Source organism: Alternaria ethzedia, assembly GCF_023757985.1.
Source record: "Alternaria ethzedia strain BMP 0044 chromosome Unknown scaffold_6, whole genome shotgun sequence".
Classification (NCBI taxonomy): domain Eukaryota; kingdom Fungi; phylum Ascomycota; class Dothideomycetes; order Pleosporales; family Pleosporaceae; genus Alternaria; species Alternaria ethzedia.
The window spans coordinates 896,425-911,604 of record NW_026056199.1 but is presented as its reverse complement, the minus strand read 5'-3'; the positions used below and the strand labels follow the sequence as shown (position 1 = coordinate 911,604).

Sequence of the window (15,180 nt, the reverse complement as noted above, 5' to 3'; positions counted from 1 at the left end):
TGGAGCTGAGACCCTCCGCGTTCCGCTGCTCCTACGTTTCTTCACAGCAGGAGCAGAGCCGTACGAACTCCACCTCCAGGCTTTCATGTTTATTGTTGCCCCGCTACACGCCTTCTTCACCATGCCCCTGCTCGACAAACTGTCGGGCAAGCGCGAACCCATGTCATGGTGTGGCCACCTTCGTCACTGTCTGGAGTGGTACTTTTTCTATTTGACGCTATTCTGGACGGTCATAGTCATAGTAAGATAATCTACAACGCAAGATTACATGACGCTGATCTTATCGCAGACTCGTGTGTGATCGCATGCTGCGAGTGCGTTGGTGTTATTTCTCTCGTTATATTAGTCTAGATATCATTTGCTGCATCAATGATATCCTGGGCGAGCTTCTCCGCATGCGCATAAGTGACACCTTGCGTGTGCCCTGGTGCCGAGAACGGCAGAGAACTCGCATCCACAACCCTCAGGCCACTCACGCCGAACACCCTAGCTTTGGAGTCTACGACCGCCCCGCTCGATGCATCTCTTCCCATCGCACACGTCGCCGCGCCGTGATGAATAGCGCCCATACCCTTCGTCCTGATATACTGTAAGATCTGCGCATCGGTCGTGATGTTCGCCCCAGGCGCTATCTCTTCTCCAAACGCGGATATGCTGGCTGCAATCGTGCGCGCGCGTCTGTATGCCGCTACAGCAAGTTCCTGGTCTTCGAGCGAATCAAGCCAGCCGACGTAGACGACGGGTGCAACAGCATTGTCAGCGGACTGGATAGTAACATTTCCCTGGCTTGTGGTCGAAGTCAAGATTGTGCCAATGACACCCGTGTCGCTAGCAGTCTGGGCCGAGGACAGAATGCGTTCTGAAGCTTGCAAAACATACTCCACGTTCGGCCAATCGCTTGGTAGATTTCGCAAAAAGTCGAGAGTTGATTGGCTCATATTCGTCGTAAAGCGCTCGGGGAACCTTTCCCAGGCGGCGAAATCGCTCGCGGGACTACTGAGCGGGCCAGATCCGTTCGTCAAGTATTGCTCAACAGCAGCTTCGAAAGATAATGACTGGCGCTCCCAGGCACTTCTTCCAGGAACGTTCGTGCGATGGACGACGCCACCAATAGCGGGGGTGTCTCGGAGATTCTGGCCTACGCCGCTAAGTTCTGACAGAACGTTTATATTGTGTCGCTCGAGCACCTCGCGCGGCCCGACTCCAGAAACCATGAGTAGTTGGGGAGTATGAATAAAACCACTCGAGACGATGACCTCTTTCCGGGCATGAACGATGAACGGCTTCATCCCAGCGACGGTGACGTTCACACCTATGGCGCGCTTAGACTCATCGAAGAGGAGCTTACGCACCATGCAGGACTGGTAGATCTTCAAGGATGTCTTTGCAGCTGTCGGAGAAAGAAAAGCAGACTCGGTACTACTTCTCGTACTGTCCTCGGGCCTCAGGGTAAACGGCCAGTAGCCATACCCTAAGAGATTTCCATCTAGGAAGCCATTCGCCGCATTCATTCCAGCGGCTGCGTATCCTTTTGGGCCGTACGAAGATATGGCCTGCGCGTACTTGGGCAAACTTAAATGAACAGGGCCTCCCGGGGCATCGAAAGCAGAAAGCGTGTAGTTGACGTTGCTTGCGTTCTTCGCGCGGAAACGCGCATCTGGGGGCGTGAACGAGAAGCTTTTCTTCATGAAGGGATACATGTTTTCCCATAGATAGGCGGGATCTCCAGTGAGGTTTGCGAACGACTCATACCAGCCTTTAGTCGCTCTGTGGAGCTCAGTCAGACTGTGCAGTGCAAGTACGTATGGAAGATATTTACCTGTGATAAATCTCTTGGTTCCGTGCCGAACTACCCTACACATTTGCCCAGAGTCAGTTTCTTGAACAGCTTCACTTGTTCAAGATCAGAACATACCCCAAGTGTCTTCCCTTGCGCATAATGAAAGCGTCTTCCGTTGGCACCGGGTATAGGCTCGGTGAAGATGCCCCAATCGATCAACGGCTGGTAATCTTCGGGATTTGGACCAACGTACTTAGTCGAATAGTATGGACTGTCTCCACGGTCAGTATGTACGCCTGATAAACCGTTTCGCATTTACTCACATCTGACTGTAGTTACCGTTCGATATCTCATAGAAAGAGCCCGCTTCAATGACTGCGACGGTCATGTTCGGCAACGCCTCTGCGATCCGGGATGCCGTGAGAGCGCCGGCCAAGCCAGCTCCAACGACGACATAGTCGTACGTCGCGTTAACGCCAGGGTTTCCGAAGGAGTTACCAAGTAACCGCCCAGGAGCGTAGAATTGCTGTAGTAAGCTTGGACCGTCAAGGTCGGCTGAGACCAAAGAGGCCAAGAGACTGACTGTCGTTGCGGATACGCGCATCTTGTTGGGTTGTGGTGCTCAACGAAGTACCTCTGACACAGCGAAAACACACATCGCCATCCATCTTTTATATTGTAGAGCCGCACTTCGCTAGGTATGACACAGTCCCATGACCTGCAGACATCTCAAGCGAGTACAAGTCGGCGATGCTATAGCCTTATGCGTTGTCGCAATGATGGCTTGCAGAAGATCTGTAAGGGCAAGTTGCCGTTTGCGATTGAAAGCATCCTCGTTGGATGTTCTGACAGCCACTAAAAGGATTGACGTGTGACGGCTCTGTCCCGAAGGCTTTTTTAGCGGCGATCAGTGCATGCCGAGCTTACTTGGGGTAAGAGGATGGTGCTTGCGCTGCAGGATGAGTGATGGCGAGTAAGCTGCGATCGACTGTGCCACCCTCATACATCGGATCGATCGAATGCTTCATCGAGATAGGGGTGGCATCCTTTCGGCACGCACTTATGCGGTCGGGAGGCACGGCGGCGGCTGGACGTTCGTGGGATGCTTCCTGACGGCTTGGACCGCGGTTCGCAGTCGCGCGATCATGAAGTTCAAGGTCCGCGGAGGCAGGCCGGTTTCGTCAGCGATCGTCGGTCGTCACGTGCAGTGGTTCCGACCTCCGGACCCTCCACGGAACTCCCGACCACCGACCCATCAACGCAGCGTCGCGAGCCTATGAACAAGCTCACTCTTTAAACAGTATTCCGCTACTTTATCAGCCAAGTACAGATGCAGTGGACGCCTTCGAGGCGCGTTTTCAGGGTAGGTACTAAGGTACCGCCCGGGCGTCTTCAAATCCAGACTCTCTTCACCTTCTGGACAATTATCATCTGTATGTTCATGGTTTGGCTATGTCATGTCCAGTTGCCTTCTTTCTGGACCACCAGAGAGAGAGGGCTCTCAATTGGATTCGAAACCTCGCTCATCGTAGCCAAATTAGAAGAGTTTACCCGTGAAAGCTGCTTGCATCTCTCGTCCGAAGGCCGATGCCGACAAACATCACAAACGCTCCGCAAAATGAACGTCGTAGGTATCAGAAATGGGGGTTTATCTGGGCAAAGACACTGGATGAACACGCCGAAAGGGCGACACTAGGACGCATAGGCACGATCTGTGAACATTGCAGGAAACATGACACATTATGGCAAGCGATACAGCCCTGGAGGTGTCAGCTGATCAATGTCTCCGAATTCAACTCGATACCACAGTGAAAGTAATTATCGTAGGTCTCAAACACCCAGATCTAGGCTCCAACTTCATGTGAACATCCGCTAAATCGACCAATTCTTAACTCGCGAACGCATCTATCAACTCGCTAGCACAGCCCGATTGTCACGAGTGCATTCCACCCCGTCCATTATTCCCTGAATTGCGCCACAAACACACCATCCAACAACATGAACAATGTACCCAACCCTCCACCCTCCGCCCCAGCGCAAAAGCGACGGAAAATGTCACTCTTCGACACCTTCCGCGGGCGAAACGGGGGAAGTTCCACCTCCTTCATAACCACCTCCAACACCGGCATAATGGACACAACGCACGGCTCCGAAACCGACGAAGAAGACAACGAGGACGAGGCGCAAGAGTATCTCAACAAGATGACCGACGACACTAATCGAAAAGTCGAAACCGTATTCGGCAAAGGCGTCGAAGTGTGGAAATCGTTCAACGGCACTATCTACGCCGATGTAAACGACAAGGTCAAGAGGAAACAGCGAGACGAAGAGGTGTGGGGTAAGAAGAGGAAGCGTGGTGGCCCGGACGGGCAGGGAAAAGTGTTGGAACAGCGATTTGATTCCCTGCGGAACTCGACGTCTTCTTCTAGCTCTACCTCTACTGCTGCTTCTACGCCAACACGAGACCTACCGCAGAGTACATACTCCGACAGTACGATTTCATACCCTTCACTGCCAACGAGATACGATACCTCATTTCCATCTACACCTACAGCGTCGCAATGGGAGAACTTCCCGGTGCGGCCGTCTCAAGAAGCGGATTTCCCTGCTGCACCCTTGGAGTACAAGTCTTTGTCGAAGACAATTTTAGAGCATGGAGGTACGGGTACAGGTATGTCTGGCAGCTTCGATCGGCCCATCAAGCCGTTGCCAGCACGTGTACACCGAATGGAGGCGGTTCAGACGACGGACACTACGTCCACCTCACCGCGGTCAGATCTATCGAAATCCCAGGTACAACCCGTCACTCCTCCGCCCTCTACACCAACAAGCTTCCTTGGCACCATGCTATGCGGAGCTCGCAGGGTGATATCAGAGTCTTTTGGTAGTTTCGAAAGTACACAGGCGGACCGATTTGATGAGCGGACGTATAGGCTGTTACCAGGAAGCTTCTGTGAGGCTGGCGAGAAGCAGAGTGACGGTGATGGAGAAGAAGATCGAGATGCCAATCATGACAAGGTCGAAGGAAGACCTTGGCTAAGGAAGGGGTAGGTGGGTTGATATCTAGTCTGATAGGCAAGACCGGAAAGGTTCAAGAGTGGCTGGCTCCAAGTGTTGTGTCACAGGCCTTGTGTTGTCATTCCACAGCAGCAAGGTACATAGTCAAATGGTTTGAAGAGACACATGATAGGCACCGGCAAGCAAGTCAAATTCAACAATCATCATCCTGTCTTCATTCGTATTCCTACACAATCAATAGCTGGGGTATAATAAACAACGTCGTACAAAAACTGGCGGACGATCCTATTCATCATCATCATATCCGTCGCCTACAGCGGCCCATCCGCACTGCCATCTCCTTCCCTCGCTCTCACCACCCATGCGGAGGTCTCTAGCTTGACTTCCTTCTTTCCAACGTCGGACGCGGAAGTCGTCGCTCACGCTGATCAAGCTGCCGTTGCGCGCCCACGATACGCTCGTGACTTCTGCGTCGTGTCCTCGTATGAGAGCTGTGCCATGTTCGTATATGGGGATGGTGTCTAGGCAGCGGCTGTTTGTCGATGTGCGGGAAAGCGTGGGTCGTGTGGATTTCGCTGCAATGGTAGTGATATCAGGGAGGTCGTCTGCGTCGTCTTCTTGTCTTATTTCGCGTTTGAGGAAGTTTTCGTCGGTGGGGAACAACACGGGGCAGCCGTCTGTGCTGCCTACTGCGAGCATCTCGGTGCGGTCTTCGCACGCTTTGCGTAAGGATGCCTTGACGTAGAAGGAGCCGGCATGAAAGTTCTGGTGTCGGAAACCGTAGATAGGTCCCAGACCTTCTTGGCCTACACCGCAGTATTTCTGTTTTGAGGAGGAGGTTGTGGAGAGCTCTGGTGCTACGCCGAGGATGAGGTGGCTTGTGGAGTAGGCGTAGACGGTGTTGTCTTTGCTGAGGGCGTACAGTCGTGATGCATCGCCACTAAGAGTCAAAGAGTTAATGGCAAAGTGTCGGTGGCGGTTGTGGGATTCGGGATGGCGGGTGGTTGCGATGGGGATGGCTGGCCCTCGCAGGGAGTATCGGCCTCTGATATCCCAGAGCTTAACGCATGTCGATGCGTCTGACGCGGTCAGGAGGAGGTGTTCGCGGCCTGCGGGCATGAACGAAAGCGCTGTCACCGAAATGTCGTTCCGTCGGCTGATGTTTTCGGTTTTGCTGTTGGAGAGTGATCGGGTGGCCGACGATGTGGATGTCGGGAGACTAATATCCGCGTGCGCTGAAGCCAGAGTGCGTACAACACTGGCATATGGTGCATCAGAGCCCCAGGCTGAGTGTATTGAGCCTTGGTTGCCCTTGCATCGGAGATCCCAAATCTGTACTGCACCGTCTCGACTTGACGTCGCTACCATCTTGTCGTCGCCGGGCTGGAAGCGGACTTGCTTTACTGACGACTTGTGTTTCGCCAGCACAGCAAGAGTTTGTTGGGTGCGAACATCGACAATCTGCGCAGTCTGATCTCCAGAACCGGCGGCGAGGTGTAGGTCGTCCGAGGAGAACTGCACGTCCATGATGGCGTTGGAGTGGGCTTTCCATGACACATGGGGTTTGGAGAAGTCACCTTCGGAGTCTTGTAGGTGGATGTATCCGTCTTCATCGCCTATTGCGAGCATAGAGTTGGCTAGGGGTTGTCAGTATCGTGATGACGTAGGGTAATGAGTGAATGACATACTGTTGCAACTGGCCGTGCAGAAGGGCGGCGCGCCCTGCGACAACTGATGTAGGTCGTCTGCGCCACTGTAGAAATTGGCTGCCTGGTCTTGCCATGAGGCGCCATGGTCTCGTCGAAACCCTCTTCCTACACCCAGTATTCCACCGAACGACCGCTGCAGTGTTCTCGACGGCCGACCCAGTGTTGTTAACCTTCGGATAGGCACAGGGTATATGGCAGGCTCCTCATCATCCAAGTCGAGCTCGTCTTGAAGTATATCGATTTCAGGTGGAGTGACGTAACGCGATCGCTTCGACGGTGACGACTGGGCTGGTGAGCTAGCGGGCGACAGGTAGGGTATCTTCCGCTTCCGCGCGCTGCTCTGGGGGGTTCGCATTGGGTTCTCGATGTCGACGAAGTTGACTGTCTTGCGTGGGGTGCTCCGCGTCTCCCGGCTGCGATTGAGAGCAGATCGTGTGATGTCTTGTAGTTGGCGACCCGACCTCGTGAGGGTAGTGCGTGATGAGACATCTTTGGAGTTTCGCGGGGTGAAGAAGCGTGTAAAGCGCTTGGGCGTGATAGGCGGTGGCCGTTTGGGTTTGCGAGAGCAAACAGTCGCGGAGGAGGGTGGAGGTGGTGATGAAAAGAGCTCAGGCGTGGGCTCTTGGAGCAGCAGACTTCGAGGGGCGCATGGAGAAGACATGTTCCTTTTTAGCAGCACACATATACAAGCAACACCAACAAACGATCAAGCGAAGACACGCGAGTAATTGAAGATGCCGATAGGAATAGAAGACGAATGCCCATAAATGACGGCGAGGTTGGAGAGGAAGGCGCACGGCCAAAGCACGTCGCGAAGAGCTGGCGCGACCGACGTGCTGCACTATGCCGTTCTGGGCGTTAATGGCCATGGCCTTCCCTCGAGATATCCTTCCGTTTGCCGTACAGCATAGCTAAAAGTTCCTGAATTGCCGCAGAAAACACCGTGGATGCAAATGTCATTTCATTTTGTGGTCTAGGATTTCCTACAACTCGTGAAAGCTGTTGCATCGAGAAGTCACTCTCTTTCGCGCGCGTTGCCCTGCCACTCTAGCTCACGTGCCAGCCGCGGCTTCCCTGTTGTCGGGGGTCGGAGAATCTGCGCGCATGGACCCACCAAAAAAGTCGAAGAGCATATGCGACTCTCGAACTCTTGGCGCAAACCTGAGTACCACCACCCTCTCCACAACCGGAGAACTTGCGCATCATGGGCGCAATTAAACGAAAAGCAGAGCAAGGCGCCGCGCCATCGAAAAAGGCAAAGGGCGCATCCACCGACCGATCAGCGAAGCGACGGAAATCCGATGCCGAGCAGCCATCACCGGCCAAGTCGAAGCCTGAGAGCGCCGCACCCAAGCCCAGTGTCTTCAAAGATGAGGAGAAGTCGTTCCCCAGAGGAGGCGCCAGCGTCTTGACGCCGCTTGAGCACAAGCAGATCTCGATCAAGGCGAACCAGGATGTTCTTTTCGAGCAGTCTGGCGAAAAGCGACCCAGCGGCGGCGACGATGGATTCAGCGACATGGGATCCGAGGACGAGGAAAGATCCGCCGCCAAGTCCAAGAAGAAGCCGCTGCTCAAGAAGAGCAAAAAGTCGCATGACAGTGGAGAGAAGGACGACACCGTGAGGGCAGAGGGTCTGAGCTACAAGGTACGCCAGTCTCTGCGCAATGCGAGTACCATGCTAACGATAGCAGAAATTGTCGCCTGGAACCATCATTCTCGGCCAAATCACAGACATATCTCACCAAGACATCGTCCTCGCGCTCCCGAACAACCTCGTTGGTTACGTTCCGCTCACCGCCGTGTCCGACAAGCTCAACGAGAGGCTAGAGAAACTCCTCAAGGAGGAGGAGGCGGACAAGCAAGAAGGAAGCGACGATGAAGACTTCGAAGATGTGCACCTAGAGGATATGTTCTCGGTAGGACAGTATGTCCGCGCATGCATCACAGCGACAAGCGACGCCAGTGCAAGAGCACGAAAGAGGCTGGAGCTATCCATCGATCCCAAGCTGGTCAACAAGGGCCTCAGCAAGCGCAAGATACCCGTAAACAGCATGGTGCAGGCTTCCGTAGTCAGCAATGAGGACCACGGCTTGGTCATGGACCTCGGCCTCGACGATAGCAGCCTGAAGGGCTTCCTGCCAAAGGGCGAACTAGGTCCCAAAGTGCAGCATGCCAAGGTACAAGAAGGCGCCGTCTTCATGTGCTTGGTTACCGGCCTTAACTCGGATGGGCGCATTGTCAAGCTCTCCGCAGACCACACCAAAGCAGGGAACTTGACCAAGGGCAACACGCTGACTGAAGCGCCCACTGTCGATATTTTCCTCCCAGGAACCGCCGTCGATGTACTTGTTACCGACACTACATCCAACACGCTGACTGGTAAGATCCTCGGTCTCATAGACGCCACTGCCGACGCATACCATTCTGGAGCGACTGAGAAGGCTGCCGATATCTCCACCAAGCACAAGATCGGCTCCAAAGTCAAGGCCCGTGTCCTGTTCACATGTCCAGACTCCGAGCCCAGGAAAGTCGGTGTATCATTGCTAGACCATGTGGTTAGTCTGTCTACCCGCATGTCTGGCAAACCCAAGGAGCGCAAGCCTCCGATCGAGCTCCTACCCATATCCACCATCGTCGACAGCGCGAAAGTTATCAAAGTAGCGCCAAGCCACGGTGCTTTCTTTGACCTCGGGATCAAAGATGTTGTCGGTTTCGCGCACGTTTCGAGACTTTCTGACGACAAGGTCGACGTTCTCTCCGAAGAGGCTGGCGCATACAAGCTTGACTCAAAGCACAAAGCACGTATCGTAGGCTACAATGCTTTGGACGGACTCTTCCAACTTTCGCTCGAGCAGAAGATTCTTGACCAGCCCTTCCTTCGCATTGAGGATATCAAGGCTGGTGAAGTTGTCAAGGGCAAGGTGCACAAGCTCATTGCTGACAAGAAGGGAGCTACCGCCGTTCTTGTTCACCTTGCCGAGGGCATCACCGGTTTAGTTCCAGAGATGCATCTGGCCGACGTCCGTCTACAACATCCGGAGCGCAAGTTTAGGGAAGGTCTGCCTGTCACAGCCCGTGTGCTTTACACGGAACCCGCCAGACATCAGATCCAACTCACCCTAAAGAAGTCTCTCGTCAACTCAGATGTTAAGCCATGGACAAACTACTCCATGCTCTCCAAGGGCGCTACTGGCCCTGGTATCCTGGTCAGCGTTCGCAAGAATGGTGCCACCGTACGCTTCTACGGCGATGTCAAGGCATGGCTCCCAGCTGCGGAGATGAGCGAAGCATACATCGAGGATGCCACGCGACACTTCTCGGCCGGTCAGGTCGTCAACGTCCGTATTGTCTCTGTAGACGCAAAGGAGAACCAGCTCTTGGTATCCTGCAAGGATCCCGCTGCCGTTGATATCAACAAAGAGGCTGCTTTCAACGCACTGAACCCTGGTGGCATTGTCAAGGGAACTGTCATCGAGAAGTCCGATGAAACCGCTACTCTGGACATTGGCCATGGTGTCAAGGCTACCCTTCGTATAGGTCACCTAACCGACGGATCGGAGAAGAAGGACATTTCGACCATGAAGAAGATTCGGGTAGGTGGAACTCTCGAGGACCTTGTGGTCTTGACAAAGCATGGCAAGTCTAGGACAGCAACAGTCTCGAACAAGCCTAGTCTTCGAAAGGATGCTCAGGCTTCAAAATTGGCAATCAGCATTGAAGATCTCCAAGCTGGCGAGACGGTACATGGCTTTGTGCGCGGCATTCTTCCCGACAAGATCTTCATCGAGCTTGGCAACGGCATAAGTGGTGTTCTGTTCAAGTCGCAACTACCGGAAGACATGCTTTCAGCGCCAAACTTTGGTCTTCGTAAGGATCAGTCTGTCACAGCTCGTGTCACACACGTGGACGCTGGGAAAGGATTCTTTTGGCTGTCGATGAAGAGTGAATCTGATCCGGAAGCGGCCAACGTCGTTGATGCTCCAGCTTCGAAAGGGGAGGCCTTAGTAGAGCCTGTCGACCCCAAGATCACATCTACCGACGATATCAAATTCGGCGCCCTAGCAACAGTTCGCATTCGATCGGTCAAAGACACACAGCTCAACGTTGAGCTTGCGGCAAATGTTCCAGGACGTATCTCGGTTTCAGAATTGTTCGATGGGTGGGATAGCATCCCAGACAAGAAGCACCCGACAGCACATTTCAAGATGAACGACAAGATCCAGGCCAGGGTTCTCGGAAGGCACGATGCCCGCAACTTCCGTTTCCTCCCCATCACTTCCCGATCAAACAATAAGACGCCCACTTTCGAGATGACCGCAAACACCGACAAAGTTAAGACTGAAGCCGACGTGTTGAGCCTTGACAAAATCACCCCCGGATCATCTCATGTCGCCTTCATCAACAACATTGCCGAGCGTTACGTCTGGGTGAACATTTCCGCCAACGTTCGCGGTCGCATCGATTACTTTGATCTGACTGACGACCTGGAGAAGCTTTCGGACGTTGCAGAGAATTTCCCCGTTGGCTCTGCTCTGAAGGTTCGCGTCAAGGCGGTCGACGTTGCAGCTGGAAAGTTGGATCTAACAGCTGCGACCAATGTGACTGGCAAGTCATTGACCCTTCAAGACTTGAAGGTAGGTCACATCTTGCCTGCACGTGTCACAAAGCTACACGACACATCCATCGTTGTTCAGATCAACGACAACATTGCTGCACCCATATTCCAAGAGCAGTTGGCAGACGACTACGACAAGGCCAAGCCTAGCGAGTTCAAAGTCGGCGACGTCTTGCGCGTGTGCGTAATCGACATCGACCTTCCAAACAAGAAGCTGGGATTGTCTATTCGGCCATCTAGGGTATTGAGCTCTTCACTACCGATCAAAGACCCCGAGATCAAGGACAGGGATCAGCTCAAAGTGCATCAGGTTGTCCGTGGATTCATCAAGCACGTCGCCAACAATGGTATCTACGTTCGTCTAGGGCCGCATGTTGAAGCCTACGTTCGTGTCAGCCACCTCTCAGACGAGTACATCAAGGATTGGAAGTCTGCTTTCCATGTCGACCAACTCGTCACTGGCAAGGTCATTTCGAACAAGCCAGACCAACGCAATCCACAGCTGAGCTTGAAGGCCTCTCACGTCCAAGGAACCTACACCGAGCCGGTCGAGTTCAGCGATCTGAAGGCTGGTCAGGTTGTTGCTGCTAAGGTCCGGCATGTAGAAGACTTTGGGGTCTTCCTGGTGGTTGACGACTCGAACAACGTCAGCGGTCTTTGTCACATCTCTCAGTTAGCCGACACTACTGTCGACAAGGACAAGGTCAAGGAAATGTACAAGAAAGATGACGCCGTGAAAGCCAAGGTTTTGAAGGTCGATTCAAAAACCCGAAAGATCAGCTTCAGCTTGAAATACTCTGAAGTCAAGGGTGACGACGAAGACGAGGATGAAGACATGGAGGATGCCTCGGATGTTGAGGCCTTAGAAGGAAGTGACTCAGACGGCGGTATCGAGCTCGATGACGTAGACATGAGGAGCGTCAAGAGTGCTGATAGCGACGATGATATCGAGCTTGCAGACGCAGGAGTATCAGACGACGAGTCTGACGATGATGCACCAAAAGCGGCAACACAAGGACTTAGCACTTCTGGCTTCGACTGGACAGGTGCTACTCTTGACTTCGATGAGCAAAAGGGTGCCGCAGAGCCTGATTCCGACGACGAGGCCCCCAAGAAGAAGAAGAAGAGCAAGAAGGCTACCATCAAAGAGGACCGCACTGGTGATCTCGATGCCTATGGACCGCAATCCGTTGCCGACTACGAGCGCTTGCTCCTGGGACAGCCCAACAGCGCGGAAATGTGGGTTCGATACATGGTTTTCCAACGCGAACTCAACGAGATCGAGAAGGCACGCCAGGTCGCCCGTCGCGCACTGGCGACCATCAACCCTAGGGAAGAGAAAGAGAAGCTTGACGTGTGGACCGCTCTTCTCCATCTTGAGAACGACTTCGCTAGCGACGATGCTATGGACTCAGTCTTCAAAGAGGCGTGCCAGAACAACGATGCCCGCGAAGTGCATGAGCGCATGATCAAGATCTACATCTCATCAGGCAAGATCGACGTAAGTACCGCTGTATCCCCATACCCTTGCGAAGTTTGCTAACACCAGAACAGAAAGCGGACAGCCTCTACCAATCCATGATGAAGAACAAGTCGTTCACACCCGACCCCCAATTCTGGCTCTCATATGCAGCCTTCCTGATGGACGTCGTACAGCCACCTTCCCCCACACGAGCTCGCGCTCTCCTTCAACGCGCCACCCAATCCGTTGCATCAACGCAACACCGCTACCTGACACAAAAGTTCGCCGCGCTCGAGTTCAAGAGCCCCAATGGTGACGCCGAACGCGGCCGCACCATCTTTGAAGGCCTTGTCGACACCTTCTCCAAGAAGGGCGATGTCTGGGACATGTACATCATGTTGGAGCAGAGCCACGGCAGCGCAGAGAACGTCCGGGATCTGTTCGAGCGTATGACTAAGGTCGGAAAGGCCTCGAGGATACGGAGTGTGTTCAAGAAGTGGGCTGAGTGGGAGAGCAGTGTTGGTAACAAGAAGGGTGTAGAGAAGGTCAAGGCACTTGAGGAGCAGTGGAGGGAGAAGAAGGCGGAGAAGGGTGATGATGCGTAGGTGCGTAGATAAGAGGGAAAAACTCGCATTGCATCGATGGGTGTTTCTGGCGCAGTCTGATGAAAAGCCTGTAGCATTATGTTGGACGATATAATCTATTTCTTCGTTGATATTCATTCACTCGTGCCACGTCGCGGTGCTTCTCGCAGAGTGCAGTTCTTCGTTTCCACTCGCGGCTGCCCAACGGAGCATGGGTTATCCAATGTGGTTAGCGTCTTGGTCAGCACGATAATGCGTTGCCTCACTTTGGATCTTTCCAAGGTTCAATTACAAATTCAACTTTGCTCCAAATGACACGACAACCATGGAACGAGATCCATAAGTCCTCTTCAAGGTATTCTACTGCTGTTTTATGCCAAGGTTACTACTGATGCTATATAGTGCTGTCGGGCCGATTGTGCTCCAGCGAAACTAGAGCTAGTTCGCAGCCCCACATGTGCACCATGGACGCGCCACTGTCGCGACATCTAGACCTGTACACTCCCTTGCCGACAGCGACATCGATCCGCGTCATCGAGCTTCACCCAGTACAGAACGACCACCAACCTATCACATGCACACTCCACCTGACTGATCTTGAGCACAATACCCCGAAGTTCCACGCGTTGTCTTACACTTGGGGCGACCCACTGTATCGGTACTGGTTCGACGAAGGAAAGTCCACAACATGGGTGCAGGAAGTGATCATCATCTGCAATGGACTGCGCGTGAATGTTACGGCCAACTTGGAGTGCGCGCTCAGGGCTATCTGCAAGGTGAGCGTAAAGTGTCAGGAAGTCGACTGCCAAGGGCAATTCCTCTGGATTGTTCGTAACCCCCCGTGCGAAGCAAATATGGTATCCCGACTAACTGTAGACGCTGATCGCTAGGACAAATTATGTGTCAATCAAGACGATGTTCAAGAGCGAAATACGCAGGTTGGCTTGATGGCTCAGATCTACAGCAACGCTTCATTGGTCATATCGTGGCTGGGCCCCGCGGATGAGGATAGTGAGCAAGCTATACCAATCATGCAGCGCCTCAACAAACTGCAATGTTTCAACGATATGGAAGAGGATCAGCAATGCTCAATTTACACAGACTTCATGAAGAAGGCGTTGGAAGATGACGACAAAGCAAAAGTCGACTCGATCTCTGCCAAAGATTTTGAAAGCTTGACTCGTTTTCTCGCAAGAAAGTATTTCTTTCGCTGCTGGGTACTTCAGGAAGTCATGCTTGCTCGATACATCCGTATGTTGTGTGGTCCGGACATCTTGGACTTTTCAGAACTTCAAAGAGTCGCGCTACTGGTTGCATGGATCAAGAAACATCGATTTCACGAAACGGTTGGGCAAGCACTGACTCTTCCCATCAAAAACAATCGTCACTACGACCATGAAAAGGCCATTCTGGAGCTATTCCACAATCGGTGTCGATTGCTCAACCCGCCTACAACGCAAGAGAGGACACTGCCTTTCACTTTTGCGCAACTCCTGGCTTTGACTCGCATGACCGGGTGCGAAAATCCCAAAGACAAGGTCTTCGCATTATTAGGAATAGTACCTCGCGGGGCTTTCGGGCTAACTGCAGATTACCGTAAGAGCCCAGAGCAGGTTTATATGGAAGCGCTGCGTTGTCTCATTAATGAGACGAAGAACCTCAACTGCCTGAGTTGGGTTACCGACATATCGGTACGAAAGTTTCCGAGATTTCCAACTTGGGTCGGAGAATTTGAAGACAAGGCCTATCAATCAGAGCTCGCCTCCGCAAGCGTGGGCTACAATGCCACTTCGGGGTCGAGATTGGACGCCTTGACGATTGTGCCTTCGGATGACCGCGTGCTCGGAGCTCGTGGATTCAAGATTGACTGTATTGTGGAGCTTGCCGGATCATGGGCATGGCATGGAAAGCGCTTGCAATTCGATCCTCGGTGGAGCGCGCTTACATTGAACCTTCCGAAATTATATCGGTCTACAGGACGAACACGATGCGAGGCATTAACCACCACACTA

The 15,180-nt window shown here is 53.1% G+C and overlaps 3 protein-coding genes across 3 annotated transcripts; 2 read left to right on the top strand and 1 right to left on the bottom strand.

Annotated features, from left to right (window-relative positions):
- Window positions 1–347: 347 nt before the first annotated feature.
- Window positions 348–2,384, bottom strand: J4E87_003581 (uncharacterized protein; the record flags this gene model as incomplete). Its single annotated transcript, XM_049375206.1, has 4 exons — window positions 348–1,767; window positions 1,820–1,854; window positions 1,916–2,051; window positions 2,104–2,384. The coding sequence occupies 4 exons, from the start codon at window positions 2,382–2,384 to the stop codon at window positions 348–350; spliced, it is 1,872 nt and encodes a 623-aa protein (XP_049235128.1).
- A 1,394-nt stretch (window positions 2,385–3,778) lies between these two features.
- On the top strand, window positions 3,779–4,831 carry J4E87_003580 (uncharacterized protein; the record flags this gene model as incomplete). Its single annotated transcript, XM_049375205.1, has 2 exons — window positions 3,779–3,787; window positions 3,824–4,831. The coding sequence occupies 2 exons, from the start codon at window positions 3,779–3,781 to the stop codon at window positions 4,829–4,831; spliced, it is 1,017 nt and encodes a 338-aa protein (XP_049235127.1).
- Window positions 4,832–7,711: 2,880 nt separating this feature from the next.
- Window positions 7,712–13,189, top strand: J4E87_003579 (uncharacterized protein; the record flags this gene model as incomplete). Its single annotated transcript, XM_049375204.1, has 3 exons — window positions 7,712–8,152; window positions 8,199–12,623; window positions 12,677–13,189. The coding sequence occupies 3 exons, from the start codon at window positions 7,712–7,714 to the stop codon at window positions 13,187–13,189; spliced, it is 5,379 nt and encodes a 1,792-aa protein (XP_049235126.1).
- Between the last annotated feature and the right edge of the window lie 1,991 nt (window positions 13,190–15,180).